This window comes from Diabrotica virgifera, chromosome 2 (genome assembly GCF_917563875.1).
Source record: "Diabrotica virgifera virgifera chromosome 2, PGI_DIABVI_V3a".
Taxonomy (NCBI): Eukaryota; Metazoa; Arthropoda; class Insecta; order Coleoptera; family Chrysomelidae; genus Diabrotica; species Diabrotica virgifera.
In genome coordinates this window covers 118,833,149-118,851,366 of record NC_065444.1, presented here as the reverse complement: position 1 = coordinate 118,851,366, position 18,218 = coordinate 118,833,149, and the positions used below count along the sequence as shown (strand labels likewise).

At 32.1% G+C, this 18,218-nt stretch overlaps 2 protein-coding genes across 3 annotated transcripts in view; both read right to left on the bottom strand.

Moving 5' to 3' along the window:
- LOC114330181 (CUGBP Elav-like family member 1) overlaps positions 1-18,218 on the bottom strand; it is a 1,522,900-nt gene that overhangs the window by 43,073 nt on the left and 1,461,609 nt on the right. The window contains exon 10 of one of the 2 annotated variants that reach the window (XR_007696141.1): positions 6,968-7,125. The exons of the other annotated variant lie outside the window; for it this stretch is intronic. The gene's annotated coding sequence lies outside the window, so the exon portion shown is untranslated. The remainder of the gene's footprint in view (positions 1-6,967; positions 7,126-18,218) is intronic. 2 annotated transcript variants of the gene reach the window in all.
- On the bottom strand, positions 183-3,358 carry LOC126879590 (uncharacterized). Its single transcript, XM_050642755.1, has 3 exons — positions 2,536-3,358; positions 2,339-2,474; positions 183-2,284 (listed from the first exon to the last, which is right to left on the bottom strand). Exons 1-3 carry the CDS (start codon positions 2,739-2,741, stop codon positions 890-892), a joined length of 1,737 nt encoding a protein of 578 aa, XP_050498712.1. The 5' UTR covers positions 2,742-3,358; the 3' UTR covers positions 183-889.

The window sequence follows — 18,218 nt, the reverse complement described above, 5'->3', positions numbered from 1 at the left end:
GGAAAAAAATAAATATGCCATTTTAATTGCCTATTTGTCTAATTTGTAGAAATCATACTAGAGTTTCCAAAAAGCGTATACAGGGTGAAATTTTTTCTAAGACCAAAACGAACTTATTTTTTAAATCCGGGCCTGATTTTTTTCTTGTTTGAATAAATCAGTTGATTGGTGGTAACATAGGGTAAACCATACAGTTATTGGACACTTAAGAAAATTTCAACTTTAAAAATTCGTAATTCACATTGTTCTCTGCAGATTGAATTGAAATTTATACAAAACGTAGTCTAAACAGTTTATTACAATATGGCTAAAAGGATTTAAAGAAAGGGTTAAATATTTTCTGTCAATATATATTTATTAAAAATAGTTACAAAAATTATAGTTATTGGACAGTTTATTTAGTTACAGGACACTCAAAATTAGTTATTGGACAACTGCTTTAACACAATACAAACCTAAAAATAAATGAAAATTACAAGAAAAACCAAAATTTCTGTGCGGTACCTATTATGTACAGTTGTTGACACAATTAAATTTTATAATTGCTTTTGTGCTTCTTTGTATTGAGTGAAAAGTTCGTCAATATCTTCATCCTCACTGTCTTGGTTACTGTTATTAGCATCGGAATCACTATCCTGCAGATTGAAGCAGTTGTGACATATAAATAGATCACCATCGTTAGGTATATGCTGTCTATGCTTAACAGGAATACAACATTCGTGATAATAAAGACTACAGTCATCGCATTTTAATTTATTCGATTGAATATCATTTGAACAAATAGAACATTTGACTTTTTTTGAATTCTTTTTGTTGCTACACTGGTTTTTGGTTAATTTTTCTTCTCTTTTCCGTTTCCTTTCTTGTTTTTGTTTTTCCTGCTCTTCTTTTAACTCCTCCTTTTTTCGTAACATTTCTTGATATCGTGCAGATGTAATAGCAAAAGGAAGTCTTTCCGTGTTACGTTTTTTTTTCTTTCCGGTACAGTAGGAGAAGTTAAAAAATTGCCCAACAATTCGTGTTTAACAATAATTTTACTTGTAGAGGGTAAGTCATAAACATTAGTTTTATATTGTTGAATATGGATATCATTGGTACTATTACTCTCAGAAATATTTACATTTTCAATACCACTTTTTTCTGATGTTTTTATTTCAGTATTTTTAACCGGAGATGTGATAGCTATATTTTGAATAATATTAATGTTTGTGTCTCTATTTTTTAGAACCATTTGGTTATCAGAATGTTTTGGATCATGTTCAAAAAAATTCCAGATTTTGAACAACAAATTCAAATTATCGTCGCTAGGTAGATTATTCTTTGGATTTTCTTTTAAATTCTCTAAGCTATGAACTTTTTCAGGACCTAAGATATTTACGAAAGTATTATAGTCCATCTTGGGTTTCTTTTGATGATCCGAAATGATTAAATTTTTTACTACTTCTTTACCTAAACATTTTGTGTAGTCAATAGCATCTGCTTTAAATGGAAACAATCCGCAAACCTTGAAACCATTTACTACTGTTTCAGTTTTACAACTTTTTTTTGTAGCTTGCTCCAATATAGAAGCAAATACAACCTTATTGACTACCCCTCCTGGATGCTGTTCTTCCCATTCTCTTACTGACTGCCGCCAAGCTTCTTTTAGTGGACGGAAAATAGAGACGTCACATGGTTGTAAAATCCTTGTGGCGTTAGGATAAAGTGCAATTACTTCAATTTGCAGTTCATTACACAATAGACTTAATTGGTAACTTAAGTGACTCTTGTGCCCATCTACAAAAAGAATAACTGGAAGCTTAATATTATTTTCAATTAGGTGGGGGTAAAAAACATTCGCAATATACTGATAGAATGTCTCTGTCGTCATCCAACCATTATCGCTTCTGCCCACACCCCATTTAGGATTAATGCCTTTAGCAACTTTTTCTGGAATACGTTGATAAGGATAAATAACCATTGGCACGCAAATTTTACCGTCTGCTGAAAACGTAAACATCACAGTGACGTTTTCTTTTGAACAGCTTTTTTCAACATTATAAACATTTTTTGAACCTTTCATAGCAAATACTTTTCCAGTAGATGGACATATTTGAAATCCTGACTCATCTCCATTAAAAATTCTTGATGGATCAGTTAGAACTTCTTCTAGATGTTTTTCTTTGACATAGGTTTCAATATTTTTAAACCAGTTTTTGATGTCTCGTTCAGATACACAAGCGCTAGCTGCCGTTACACCTTCACTTGTCCTTTTAGAAACCTCTGGATGTCGCTTCAAAAATCCCTAAAAAAATCAAACGATAAATACCGATTAAAATACATTTTTTTGGCGACTGACTTTTAACCATCCATCTCCAGGTCGATTATCTTTAAAGTTATTGGGGCGAGGATTTTCGGTTAAAAATTTTTGCACGCTGCTTTTTAAATCGTTAGCCTTTTTGGGGAAACCTTTTGAAGCGGTTTCTTGTATCCATCTGGAATATTGAATGTAAAATCAAATAATGCTATGGATTAAGATAAATTTAATGAACGTACCTAACCAGAGTATTCTCCTCCTCGCAAGTTAAAATAGGAGACGGTCCAAGTGTATCTTTATGTTCCGGATGTTTTAATTTAAATTCTATAGTGGACTTCGGAATTCCATATTTTTTTTCAGCTGTTCTATACGATTCAGTGCCATTTTGGACATCCTTAACAGCTTCTATAAGTTTATTCTTATCGTATTTTCTAAGTTTAGGCATTTTACTACAATCCTAAAAAATCAATTTAGTGATTGGACGGTCAAATTTAGTTATTGGACAGCTGTCCAATAACTGTCAAATCGATTACTAAATTAATTTTACTGCTATCTCCAGTTAATTATACATAAACACGTTGAAAATTGTAGAAATATGTGGTAAGTATAGTTATCTAGTGATTGGACAGGTGTCCCATAATAGAATTCAGCAAGTTTTCTAGTTTAGTTATTGGACAGGCGTAATTAAATCCAAATTAAAATCCCTATTACTGTACGCGATCTACCTTAGGTACTATAAGTGTCCTAACTACAAGCTTTTAAATAAAAATACAATCTTACCTTAAAAATAACACGTAGTTTTGAAAAAAAAAAGTCAGAGCAGATGCTTAACACAATGCTTAAATGTCACTTCACTCACATAACCTAAAAATATTTACCGCCAAAATCACAGAACCCGTTAAAGGCAGAACATAGACATAAGAATGTACGTAATATAGAAGCGAGTAGTGCCACCTAGTGAAATATACTCTTGTTAGCACTTGCAGAAATCTTATAATCGTAAGTTAACACTGTAATGTCCAATAACTGTCTCGTGTCCAATAACTGGCGTTTTACCCTACATTAAATATTTGTTCAAAAAAAATTCATTTTTGTAATAAAAGTTATTTTTTTTTAAATCTATGGTTCACTTTACCAAACTTTTAATTATTCATAGTCAAATTTGATTTTTTTTATAACAAATTAAGTAATCGTGTGGGGAAAAAACAAATATGCCATTTTAATTGCCTATTTGTCTAATTTGTAAAAATAATATTAGAGTTTTCAAAAAGCGTATACAGGGTGAAATTTTTTCTAAGACCAAAACGAACTTATTTTTTAAATCCGGGCCTGATTTTTTTCTTGTTTGAATAAATCAGTTGATTGGTGGTAACATACATTAAATATTTGTTCAAAAAAATTCATTTTTGTAATAAAAGTTATTTTTTTTTAAATCTATGGTTCATTTTACCAAACTTTTAATTATTTATAGTCAAATTTGATTTTTTTTTATAACAAATTAAGTAATCGTGTGGGGAAAAAAACAAATATGCCATTTTAATTGCCTATTTGTCTAATTTGTAAAAATAATATTAGAGTTTTCAAAAAGCGTATACAGGGTGAAATAAAAAGACCAAAACGAATTTATTTTTTAAATACGGGCCTGATTTTTTTCTTGCTTGAATAAATCAGTTGATTGGTGGTAACATAAATTAAATATTTGTTCAAAAAAAATTAATTTTGGTAATAAAAGTTAATTTTTTTAAATCTATGGTTCACTTTACCAAACTTTTAATTCATAATCAAATTTAATTTTTTTATAAAAAATTAAGCAATCGTGTGCGGAAAAAAATAAATATGGTATTTTAATTGCCTATTTGCCTAATTTGTAAAATTCATATTAGAGTTTTCACAAAGCTTATACAGGGTGAAATTTTTTCTAAGACCCAAACCAACTAATTTTTTTAAAGCCGGACCTGATTTTTTTCTAGTTTGAATAAATCAATTGATTAGGTGGCAATAGTGTAACGATTGACCAAAATAAGAGACACATCGATCTGACCGTTCAAAAATTATGACGAATACAAATTTCTGTCAAAATGCGAAACTCGCCCTGTATATTATTAAACAATGGGAGCAGACACTTTTTAATGGTCATTTGTTATTCCCCATAGGGGCCTCTATACGAGGTAGGAGTATGTACAGTTCCTCATGACTCACCCTGTATATAAAATCAAAATTATTAATGGAAAAATATCAGTTCGTGAATTTGAAGCAAAAAATTGCCAAAAGGAAACAAAGATAGGCCGATCAGTCCTGCATCATTGAAATAATAATTATTGTGACGAAGAAACGCTCGATGGGAAATAGCTATATCAAATCAAAATTATTAATGGAAAAATATCAGTTCGTGAATTTGAAGCAAAAAAAATACCAAAAGGAAACAAAGATAGGCATATCAGTTCTGCATAATTGAAATAATAATTATTGTGACGAAGAAACGCTCGATGGGAAATAGCTATATCAAATCAAAATTATTAATGGAAAAATATCAGTTCGTGAATTTGAAGCAAAAAAAATACCAAAAGGAAACAAAGATAGGCAGATCAGTTCTGCACCATTGAAATAATAATTATTGTGACGAAGAAACGCTCGATGGGAAATAGCTATATCAAATCAAAATTATTAATGGAAAAATATCAGTTCGTGAATTTGAAGCAAAAAAAATACCAAAAGGAAACAAAGATAGGCAGATCAGTTCTGCATCATTGAAATAATAATTATTGTGACGAAGAAACGCTCGATGTGTTGTCAAAAAAATATTGTTTTTTATAAAAATTAGTACAGCTAAGTAAAAGTTATTACAGCTGATTATGAAGGGTAAAATCGAAGGAGTCTTGGTAGACGACAAATATCCTGGCTGAAAAACATTCGCGACTGGGCCGGTTAAACACACAGACGCTTTTCAGAAAAGCAGAAGATAGAGTCGAATTTGCAATGATTATAGCCAACATTTATTAGTGGATCGGAACTAAAAGAAGAAGATACAAATTAGCCTGGCAAAGAGAAGAAGGAGTAAATGTAAAACCTGTTTTTAAGAAGATAATGACAGGGCTGGAAATAAAATAGGTGAATATTGGAGTTTGATCTAATATTTAATAAAATAACACAAATATGAGATAAATCTTGTGTATCTAACATATCAGAATTATTGTTCAATTTGTTATATATTTCTATTTTCCTCCAATTTATTCTTATTTTTTACTAAATTGTTTTTAAATTTTAAAACTGTAACTTTTTTCTCTTGCATGTATTAAAATATGCTTGGCTGGAGTGCAATCAGATTGTCTAGGTCCTAGGTGACAAAACTAGAATACATACATATATTTGATATACAGGGTATAACAAAAAGGCAGGTCATAAATTAAATCACATATTCTGGGACCAAATGTAGTTCGATTTAACCTAACTTACCTTAGTACAAATAATAATATGAACATAAAAAAGTTGCAGCCCTTTGAAATTACAAAATGAAAATCGATTTTTCCAATTGATCCAAAACTATTCAGAGACTTTTTATTAAAAGTGGACATGTGGCATTTTTATGGCAGACACATCTTAAAAAAAATAACAGTGAAATTTGTGCATCCATACAAATTTTATGGGGGTTTTGTTCTCTTAAACCTTCCAAATATTTGTGTATGCTCCAATTAAATTATTATTGTGGTACCATTAGTTAAACACAATATTTTTAAAACGTTTTGATTGTTAACACTTTTTCGTCAGCCAGTTTGTATCGAAATATTTTTAGCACGAAAAATTGCTAACAAGCAAAAAGTTTTAAAACTATTGTGTTTAACTTCTTCTTCTTGTCCCACTCCTATTGGAGATTGGAAATCATCAAGGCTACCCTGACTTTGTTTACAGCTGACCTAAAAAGTACTAATGGTACCTCAATAATAATTTAATTGGAGCATACACAAATATTTGGGGGGTTTAAGGGAACAAAACCCCCATAAAATTTGTATGCGTGCACAAATTTCACTGTTATTTTTTTAAAGATATTTCTGCTGTCAGAATGCCACATGTCCACTTTCAATAAAAAATCTCTTATAGTTTTCGATAAATTGGAAAAAATCGATTTTCATTTTGTAACCTCAAAGGGCTGCAACTTTTTTTATGTGCATATTATTATTTGTACTAAGGTAAGTTAGGTTCAATCGAACTACATTTGGTCCCAGAATAAGTCATTTAATTTATGACCCGACTTTTCGTTACACGACCATGTACATGCTACTGTATATTACATGACCATATTCGTTTGGTATGTATTTAACTAGATTTTTCACAGTACCACATAACTCAAACCCTCAATTTTACTGTTAAACACTAATTTCAACTGATGTATACAGAACAATAATTAGCCACTGACAAAGGTTTTCAGTCACGTTGACTTGTATTTTTATGTAAAGAACCTTTTTTTGAATCATAATAATATTAAAATGAAATATTAAGAAAATAAACTGTATATAGTTTGTAATACAGTCCATGTACATGTTAAAATATTTAATCTCCAAAGTAGATACTTTGGAAAAATCATACCCTTAAACAATAAATAATTATATTCCTCAATTATAGTTAAACAGTAAAAAAAGAGCTAGCTTAAATGGTTAGTAGATGATAGCCACTTACTGTAGATGAAGACAAAACATTAGTAGACAACAGACAGAAGCCACGCTACGTCACTCATCAGACCGCGGTAGATAAATATAGAAAAAAATATGACACAATAAAAACTGGTAGACACTATAGGTGGTAGTACGTAAGATGTGATTTACAGCACTATAGCACTAAAAAAAAAATAAAAAAAACAGCTGCGCTACACTAACTAAAAAAGTGGTAAGTATCACAAACGGTTTGAGAACGAACATAACTCAAGTATAGCTTAACCATAACCATAATATGTCAAATGTCAGTTTATTCTTTAATTTTTCTTTACCAAGTTGAAGTTGATTAAACTTTCAGTACCATCGAATTCAATATAAAATTTAAATATTACGGCAGTGTTTAACACATATTATTATGTGGACGCACAACTTTTTTTTTAATAAAAGGCAGATATCGAGTAAGTTATTAAATCTTGCCCAAATATACTTCCGCTCTCAGAGAGCATTGTAGATAGAAAAAAAAGGAAAATCTTCGACCGTAACTCGAAGCCTATGTATAAAAAAAAATTACAACAACGTTGTAGACTTAAAAAAGTGTTAAAACTAGTAGAGGTTAGAAATTATTCAATATAAACGTATAAATTTACATTATATTAATGGTTTCCCACCTATAGACGTATGGGAGTCAAAATGTCACAGGAGAATTTTATAAAATTCATAAAATTCTCCTATCATAGTGGTAGTTGCCAAACTCCTCCCATATTGGGACCGTGCAAGTAAAGAAGAACGACACTTGGTTTCATAGCTCAGCAACATTTTTAGCACTTTTAATTATATTGGCCAATTATATTAGTGCTGGTTACTGGATAATTGTCAAGGCCATAGCCCAAAAAAAGAATAAGAAGGAAAGGTAAGATTGAGATTATGTTATTAAAAGGTAAACATTGCAGGTATGTAAAGGGTGATTCATTTAGAAGTACTTTTTGAAAAAGGAAAAAACAATGAAAAAAATTAATTTTATTTGAAAATCTTTATTGTCGTAAGAAATAACCATTCTTTACAATTACTTCTTAAAGATAATTTCTTTCAAATGTTGACCATGACTGCGGTTAAGACGGTCCATTTTGAAGGTCTAATTCTGGATGACGCTTTCGAGCTTTTGGATTGGTATTTGACCAGTGACTCGAGTAATACTGGCCTCCAATGCCTCAATCGTAGCCGGTTTATTCATGTAGACTTTAGACTTAAGGTAGCCCCAGAGGAGAACGACTAGACGTGTGATGTCACAGGATACAGGCGGCCAAGTCACGGGTCCGAAGCGTGAAATAAATTGCTCACCGAACCGTTTTCTCAGGAAAACCATGCTTTCACGGGATGTATGGCAGTTGGCGCCATATTTTTGGAACTAAATGTCATTTAAACTACGAACTTCAATTTCTGGTAACAAATAGTCCGTTATCAAGGCGCCATAATGGTCTCTATTTACAGTAACATTCTGGCCGGTCCAAGACATGGACCGACGATGACACCGGCCCATAAACCACATCAAACGGTGGTTTTTTCTGAATGTATTGGCAACTTTTGAACCTCTTTGGCTCATCAACCCAAATACGGGCATTTTGTTCACGTCCTCATTATGCCAAAAACGGACCTCATCGGAAAACATTTTTTTTTTGCTCTAAGCGCACGAAACACATTCTTCATTGAACGCCAATTTTCGTAATACAGCTAAATAATTTCTAGATGTTGTGCCGAGTTAAGTCTTTCTGGGATGAAATGTCAAACAATACTGAATAAGAAAACAACTTTAGGTGATACCATTCATGCAGGATCTCCCAACAAATCCTCACCAAAAAAAGTATCTCTAAATGAATCACCCTTTAGTAAATAAAATTAATTAAAATGCAGTACCTACACACAACCAATCTTACATGGAATCATCTGATATGTCTTATTATTTCATGAGAATTTAAAAAAACGAACACACGAAGTCGAACGGTATTTTCTTTAAAGCAATGTAATAACAAATATATAACAATTAAATAAAACAATAAAGTATTTAACAAACAAATTGAAACTAGTTGTTTTAAAGTCAATATCATAAAAAATTTCAATGTAAAACGAATAATGTTTAAATTGTTTTTATTTTTGTTTTGTTTTTTTTTTGGTAGTCAGTGTTATCACCTCTAATCCTTATGCAAGCTTCAGTTTGCGTGGGCACGCTCCTAATTAAATTATCAACATTTTGTTGTGGTAGGTTGCTCCATTCTTGTACTAGCTAGTGTTTTTTAGATTATTCCGGCGAGCTCTAATTTTTATTTTAAGCATATCCCACAAATACTAGGGTTAAGCTCGGGTGAGCAAGCAGGCCACACCAAACAATGGATACCTTCTGTTTTAACGATATCTCTAGTCACTCTAATGGTATGTGGAGGTCCATTATCATGCATGAAAATAAAATTTTCTCCTGTTGCACCTCTCCAGAGCTTAACTACACGTTATCAACATACCTGTGAGCAGTTAAAGTTGATTGGATGAAAATTAAAAGAGTTTTTTACGAATCACAATTCCTCTCCAGAACATTACACTTCCCCTTGTATATGTGTGAAAAGATCTGACAGTTTTCGTTCTTGCTTGACTTTCTCGACCTCTAGGTACGCGATTTCGTTGGTCATCTGATTTTACACAAATCCTGGCTTTTTCTGAAAATGGCAAAATTTGTTAATTCCCAATGCTCCAGTTTTGGTGGTAAAGACACCAATTTAGGCGTGTGTGCTGCTATCAATCTTGTACTGCCTGGATAACTCGAGAACCCATAGCTGTCTCCTGCTGTATACTTCTTAGCACGAACTCTTCTTATTCTTTCAACTGAAACAGTTACACCTGTAGCTTCCAAAAGCTGCCTTTGGAGCTGCAGGTGAGAAATGGTTGGGTGTCTTCCAGCTGATTGGAAAATTAAAAGATCGTGGCTAGCCGTTATTACTGTTTGGCGACTTTCTCTTGCTTTATTTTTGAGCTTTCCTAGTTCTTGTTACCTAGCATAGGTTTTGGACAGAATGCCCTGTGTTACGCCTAGCTCTACAGCTCTGACCCTCTGAGAACATTACTTGTACACAAGACCAATAATATTTCCCCGTTGTAAGTTCTATAACCCCACATGAGGCATATTTTAGTTTTTGGGCGCAAAAGACAGTTTATTTATTTTCGTTCAATTTGCAACTCAAGCAAATAACCTATATTGTACCGACCTGTACTATCTAATTGTCTAATCGATTTGTTTATTTTCAAGAAAAACCATTATTCTTCGCAACAATAACAAATTTTTTCAAAAGAAATAAAGATTGCTTTGAAATACATGGTAATTCCATAGCTTGGTTTTGTGTACTACAAGCAAAATACAATTAATTAAATTCACTTTAATAATTGCATATCATATCAATATTGTGTAGCAACATATAATTTTTACAATAATTTATTACACAGCATTTGCGAAATCCCATTTTCTTCAATGACAGAAATATACGTCAATTTGACAATATGAATTATTTAAGAAATATGTTTAAAAAGTTGCAAGATTTCTCCGTTACTCGCGCACGATCGTTTCTCGTATTACCTCGAACTACTTGTACACAGCAAATAGGTGGGAAACTATCAATATAATGTAAATTTATAGGTTTCTATTAATAATTTCCTACTTCTACTAGTTTCATCTCTTTTTATTTCACAACGTATTATGTTTTCTGTTTTCTGCGTTATTTTGCCGGTTCTGATTGCGCTCATCACTGTATTATAGTATAGCTTACCGTGCGTGACAAGCTTAACATTAGTTATTTGTAGATATATTTAGCAAAAAGTTTGTTCTGGACCAATGATGAGTTTCAATTGAACAAGCCTCGTATATTTACAATCTGCTCCTGGATTACAATACAAACTCTTCCATTTTACATTTATTTGTTACTATACGTTTTTATATTACATGCTATCTACTGATTTAGTATGTTCTTTAACTACTTGCATGTGTAACGGGATTTTAAAATCATTAAAACTTGATGCATGTTCTACTGTATAGTAAACTATGTTAAATTACAATACAGTTCTAAAAACGTATGCGACATTCACGTTACGTCATTGATTCATAAATCCGTACCCATTCTAACCGATTTGTTCCCCATATAATAATTAAATATCTAAAACTAAAGCATTGAGACATGTATTTTGTCTTCAAGTGGTTTATTTTTCGTTCACTACTTACATAAAACAAATTCTTGGCAATCATACAATTAGTTAATTCATATAACCAATAATAAACTCGCAGGTAATTAGTGCATCAGTGTTTCATTCGAAATAAACTTTGTTGCATTGGAACATGAATTATCTAATAAAAAACGGAATATTTGTTGTAAAGAGGTTAATCCATGTCTGCATTTTTATAATTAATTGTTTAAACAGGTTATAAATATATGATAGTTAGCAAACAAAATTATATACAGGATGACGGTACAAAAGTCGGAGATGCCACATTCGACATATTAGAGAATCTCGTGTATCTCGGCAGTGATATCAATGAGAGCTGGAACTCAACCGTAGAAATTAAAACCGAATAGAATAAACCTGAACTGCTTTTGTAAACATGAAAGACTTACTTTGCAGTCACGATCTTAGTATTGACCTTCTCGTTCGAATGACGTATTGCTACATCTTTGCTGTCCTACTGTATGGAGTAGAAGCGTGGACTCTAAGTGAGGATATGCTTAAACGCTTGACAGCCTTTGAGATGTGGGTACATAAACGAATACTAAAAATAAGCTTCGTCCACAGAGTTAGAAATGAGGAGGTCCTTAGACGGCGGAATAAACAAGACAACTGGTCAATATAATAAGGTAAAAATATGATCTTTTACATCTGATCATTCAGGAAAAGCTCAAAAGTCTAAGGCAATGGTATGGAAAATCGACTACATCGTTATTAAGAGCTGCTGTCAGTAGAGTTACGATAGTGAATATGGTAGCCAATATTATATCCAACTTTATTTATATATATGAAACTAAAAAAAGAAGAAGAAGAAATAGGTTGTATTGTGACTGAGTATACTATTTAAAACCCGTTAAGGTCAAGGCATGTGTAACACGAAAGCTATTAATTATGGAATCAATGTGAGTGTATTGAGTAATATTGCAATTTCTTAACGAAAAAACAAACATTTTTATTACTTTCTAATAATACAAGGATCCACTGTTGGAGAATAGATGACAATAGATGATAAGTGACTGTGTGTTAATTGTATTGCGTATATTTACTTGCTTTATTAGGAGGTAAATGATAGGACAACATGCATCATCCGGCCAATTTTCAAAATTCCAGTGTACTAGGTCAAAAAATAAAGTTTATATTAAACAAAGAGCAAAGTAGGTACTAAAGAAAACTAAACGAAAATGAAAGGAAGTTATATAAAAGACCTTTCAGGAAACAAAGGTGAGTGCAGCAAAAGCAGGAAGGAAACAAGGATAACAGAAGAAATACTGAGACTCATGGATAAAAGCAGAGAAGTCAGAAATAAAGGGAAAAATAAGTGATGCGAAATACAATTTCATAGAAAAGAATGAAATGAAATTTAACACTACACAAAGAAACATGACTTGCATAAGAAATTAAAAGAGATCAAGAGAGAAAGGAAATAAAGGGAAATAACTATTAGCTCGGTACATCTATGCTAGCCGAACTGTATGCAAACGCTATATTCGTATAATTTGTACGGCGGAACGAGCTGAAAAAAAGTTGAAAACAAAAACGGTCGGATGATATAAATATTAAAAGAGGAATGAGTTAAGGCCATCGAGTATCAACTAGAATCATTCGAGCTGTGGGTATACAGAAGAATTCTGAAAATATCGTGGGCAGAACCTGTCACAAACAAAGAGGTTCTGAGAAAGATGAATAAAGAAATGAAAATCTTACAAAATCAATACCATCAAAACAAAAAAATTGGAGTATCTCGGACATATTACACATGGAGAGAGATACAACTTGCTTCAATTGATTATGCAGGGAAAGAGTCACGGAAAAAGAAGCATAGGGAGACGCAAAATATCGTGGCTGCGCAACCTGAGAGATTGGTACGGATGTACATCAAATGAACTTTTCAGAGCAGCCGTCTCTAAAATCCGAATAGCTAAGATGATTGCCGACCTCCGACGCTGAGATGGCACTTAAAGAAGAAGACTCTCGCTTCGACTCTTAAATTTATATTCAGAGGAAATATTTCATGAACCCTTTATAGAGAACAGAAGATATTATTGTGAATGTTGGTACCGTGAACAACATTAGATATGCCGACGATACCTTAGTGCTTGATATATGCATAAAGATATTCAATATCTAATACAAAAAATAAACCATTAAAACTAAACCTTGAGAAAACTAAATATGATAACAAGCAAAATTACATATAAGATAATGGCATAAAAGTCTGAGATACCATATTGTACAGAGTGTAGAGTATTTCTGCTGTAATATCAATACTCTGGGCTAATTAGCAAAATGCAAGGAAAAGTTATTTACCAGCAAGTTTATTGCTCGAATCGAATCTTATGATTGTATATTTTAATAATAGAGGTATGCAAAGTTCGCAGATAGTGTGCTACTTTTTTTATGAACAAAATGGCGCCCGAAAATCGTGTTTTGTTTCCATTTTTGCTCTATAACTCCAAAGATTTTAACTTTACACCAAAAACACTCAAATAAAAGTTCACCGTAATTAAATTCTGCATAGAGACGTGTTTTTCCTGTTTTACTTCGACGAAAATTTTCCCCGGAAAATGCAGGTTTTTCCAACAAAACTTTTAATTGGTAACTAAAATTTTAGATAAGTAGTTGTTTATCAATAATTAAATAACTTGGAAATATAAAAGATCCTTTTGTATAGATTATAATTCCAGAAGCCGATCGATATAGAATGAACAGTTTAGCAACAATTGAATTGTTAATTAAACATTTACGGTCGCTATAATAACCACAATAATTATGATACATAAAAATAACTACGGTTTTTGTATAAAAAGACACTGTACCTATCTAATGCACTTTACGGAATTTAAATTTGTCTATTTAAGCGGCCTCAGGAATATTTTAAAATTATAAACAATTTTTTGGCTTATAAACAAATAGAATATCTCGGAAAATATTAAATTAAACTAAATCATAAAAAAGGTATTGGAAAAAAGTGGCAGGACGCTTCTTTTAAAAGAAAAAAATGTTTAATTGTGATGAGTGGTTCCTGAGATACAACCGGTCAAAATTGACTGGCATTTACGGCAAAGATATAAACAATGGGACCATAATTTTCGAACCATCACCTTTTTATTTTTATCCTCTTTCTCCACACGAATTTTTGTATCTTTAAAATACTCATAACATCTATTATTATAATAAAAACTATCGATATTACGAGTGAAAATTGCCAAAAATAGCAAAATTACAATCAAAAATTAGGTTGGAGAAAATGTAATCTCAAAGTTCAAAATCGGTATACGTTAAAAAAATGCATTTTCTCGGCTTCCCATGGAGCAATTTTCTTCATTCTTTTTTTTTTGTTCCCAAGTAACTCGAGTAGAGCCATCTAACTAACGCATTATTTAATGTCAATCTTGCTTTTGTTTTATTATAATAAATTAATTTATTTATAAGAAAAAAAACTACATATTTTTTCCAGCTGTCGACTTTTTTTAGATAAACTTACTACAAGTGTACCTTTTAACGTTAAAAATACAAATATTTTCATTTGAAAGCTGTATAGTTATTTAAACAAATTTAAAAAATTGTTATAATAAATAAATAAATTTATTATAACAAAACAAAAGCAACTTTGACATTTTTAATAATGCGTTAGTGGGATGGCTCTACTCGAGTTAATTGGGAACAAAAAAAGAATGAAGAAAATTTCTCCATGGGAAGCCGAGAAAATTCATTTTTTAACGTATACCGATTTTGAACTTTGAGATTACATTTTCTCCAACCCAATTTTTGATTGGAATTTTGCTATTTTTGGTAATTTTCACTCGTAATATCGATAGTTTTTATTATAATAATATAGAGAAAGAGGACAAAAATAAAAAGGTGATGGCTCGAAAATTATGATCCTATTGTTTATATCTTTGCCATAAATGCCGGTCAACTTTGACCGGTAGTATCTCAGGAACCGCTCATCCCAATTAAACGTTTTTACTTTTAAAAGAAGCATTATGCTAATCCTGCAGCTCTTTTTCCAATACCGTTTTCATGATTTAATTTAATTTATTATTTCCCGAGATATTCTATTTGTTTATAAGCCAAAAAATTGTTTATAATTTTAAAATATTCCTGAGGCCGCTTAAATAGTGCAATTTCAATTCTGTAAAGTACATTACATAGGTACAGTGTCTTTTTATACAACAATCATAGTTATTCTTATGTTTCATAATTATTGTGGGTATTATAGCGACCGTAAATTTTTAATTAACAATTCAATTGTTGCTAAACTGTTCATTCAATTTCCATCTGCTTCTGGAATTATAATACATACGAAGAGAGCTTTTATATTACCAAGTTATTTAATTATTGATTAACAATTACTTATCTAAAATTTTAGTTGAAAATTAAAGATTTTGTTGGAAAATCCCGCATTTTCCGGGGAAAAATGTCGTCGAAGTAAATCGGAAAAAACACGTCGCTATGCAGAATTTAATTAAGGTGAATTTTTATTTAGGTGTTTTTGGTGTAAAGTTAAAATCTTTAAAGTCATAGAGCAAAAATTGAAAAAAACACGATTTGGGGGCGCCATTTGGTTTATAAAAAGAGTATCACACTATCTGCGGACTTTGCATACCTATATTATTAATATATACAATCACAAGATTCGATTCCAGCAATAAAATTGCTGGTAAAGAACTTTTCCTTGTATTTTGCCAATTAGCCCAGAGTATTAGTAGAATAAAACTTGTATGTCAGATTTAATTTATTTTGGAATTAGTCATTTGGTTTTTGTGGGTAATAACACCCGGTACGTAGAACTCGAATAGGAATTAATGGCCTCAAGATGTTTATTTCGTTTAAGCAATTGAGGGTTTGGGAAAGTTTATTGGGTAGAACTTTGGTTGCGGAATCCCATAACAGTTTGATTGAACTACTTCGACAGTTTCTCTAATTATTTCCAAATACCAGCACGTCTGGCGAGAAAGCTACACGGAAGGGCTGGTTTTAAAAGGTACAAGGCATTTTCAAATATGACATTCTAACGGACGCGACGGTAGAAACACTTGAAAAAATACTCAAAACGTTTTGTACAAATGAAAATATAAATTATATTAGTAAATGATATGTCCCTGATGAATGGTTAATATCTATCTTTTTACCACTGCCCAAGAAAAATAATCCTAAATCTTGCGGTAAGTACCGATTAATTAGCCTTATGAGCCACACTTCTTTGAAACACATACACCTAGATTCCAAGGATATTAATTTAATCAAAAATCTATACTACAATCAAACAACGGTCGTACGGGTGGAAGATAATGAGACGAACCAACTAGAACATCAAAGAGGAGCCAGACAGGGATGCGTGTTGTCGTCACAATTATTTAATGTGTACTCCCAACTAATATTTCAGGAGGCACATTTCAGGAGATTTATAATTAATAAGATAATATGCTCTTTATTGATTTTAAACAGGCTTACGACTATATCTCAAGAAACGAACTATACGAAGCAATGAGATCACTAAGAATAGCAGAGAAACTCATACGATTAGTTAAAATGACGCTAACCAATACAGTCAACAAAGTCATGATCGAAGGTAGTCTTTCAAATCAGTTTAACGTCAATAGAGGATTAAAACAAGGAGATCTGCTGTCAACAGACTTATTCAACCTAGTACTGGTAAAGATAATTAGAGGAAACAATCCAGACAAGCGGTACGATTCTCAACAAAAGACAACAGTGCATAGGTTTTGCAGATGACTTGGTGTTTCTGACACGTTCAAGAATAGAACTTCGAAAAATGTTCAAACAATTTGAAGAAGAAGCTAGAAAATATGACCTGACTATAAACCAAGAAAAAAACAAGTATATGGAAATGAGAGGGGAAAATGCAGAAGAAAATAAATGGATCACTCTAACGACGAATGACAGAGAGTAGAATTTGAGTACTTTGGGGTAACCGTTACAAATAGAGTAGACGAAGAGAGAGAAATGGATAAACGAAAGCTAGCAAAGCAGTAGGATCATTAAACGCACTGTTGAAGGGCAAAATCGTATCCACTGCAGCCAGGATTCGAACTTACGAGATAGTAGTGAGACCAACGGTGATGTATGCATGTGAAACTTGGACCATGAATCAGAAACAAGAAAAAAGCTAGAGATTTGGGAGAGAAAAATCTTGAGAAAAGTTTTTGATTGTATCAAGGAAGCTAACGGAGAATGGCGCAGAAGAACAAACCAGGAGCTAATGCAGATATACAAGAGAGCCAAAATAACACAGAAAATCAGGGCGCAGAGAGTTAGATGGTTGGGACATGTTTCACGAATGCCACAAGAAATAAACTTTCTAAGAGTTTTGTTAGCAGGAGAACAAGGGAAGAAAAGAAGAGGGAGACCACGAAGGAAGTGGTTGGATGCCGTCCGGATTGACATAGAAAAAATGGGTACAAGAGACTGGAGAGAACAAGTGAAGGACCGGAAAAAGTGGAAGAATTTAGTCAAGACTATCGAAGCCAAGGTCCTCTAAGGCCTGTAGCGCTGTTATATAAATACATTTCAGGAGAAAGCAAAAAGATGGGACTAACAATGAATATAGATAAAACCAAATACACGATGATCTCGAAAAACTCTGTTGACAACATACATCTGGTATTGGAGGGTAAACCGTTAGAGAAGGTCGACAAGTATAAATACCTCGCAGCAATTATTATAAACTCATAGCTAAATCAAAATGAGGAGATAAAGGTCAGAATAGAAATAGCTCGAAAAGGAGGTATAAAATACAAATCAATGTTTACAAAGAAGAAATTGAGTATGGCTATCTGATTGAAGTTCGTCGAATTACATTTTGGTCGCAACTACTATATAGGGTAGAAGCTGGACTCTGAAGGCTCAATCCGTAAATAAATTAAAGGCATTCGAAAGGTGGAAAGTCTCAAACGAAGAAGCGTTAAGACGAATTGGACATGACAGAAAGCTTATATGAACACAATAAAAATAAGAAAAACATCCTATCTGGCCCACATACTTCGAAACGATAAATACTA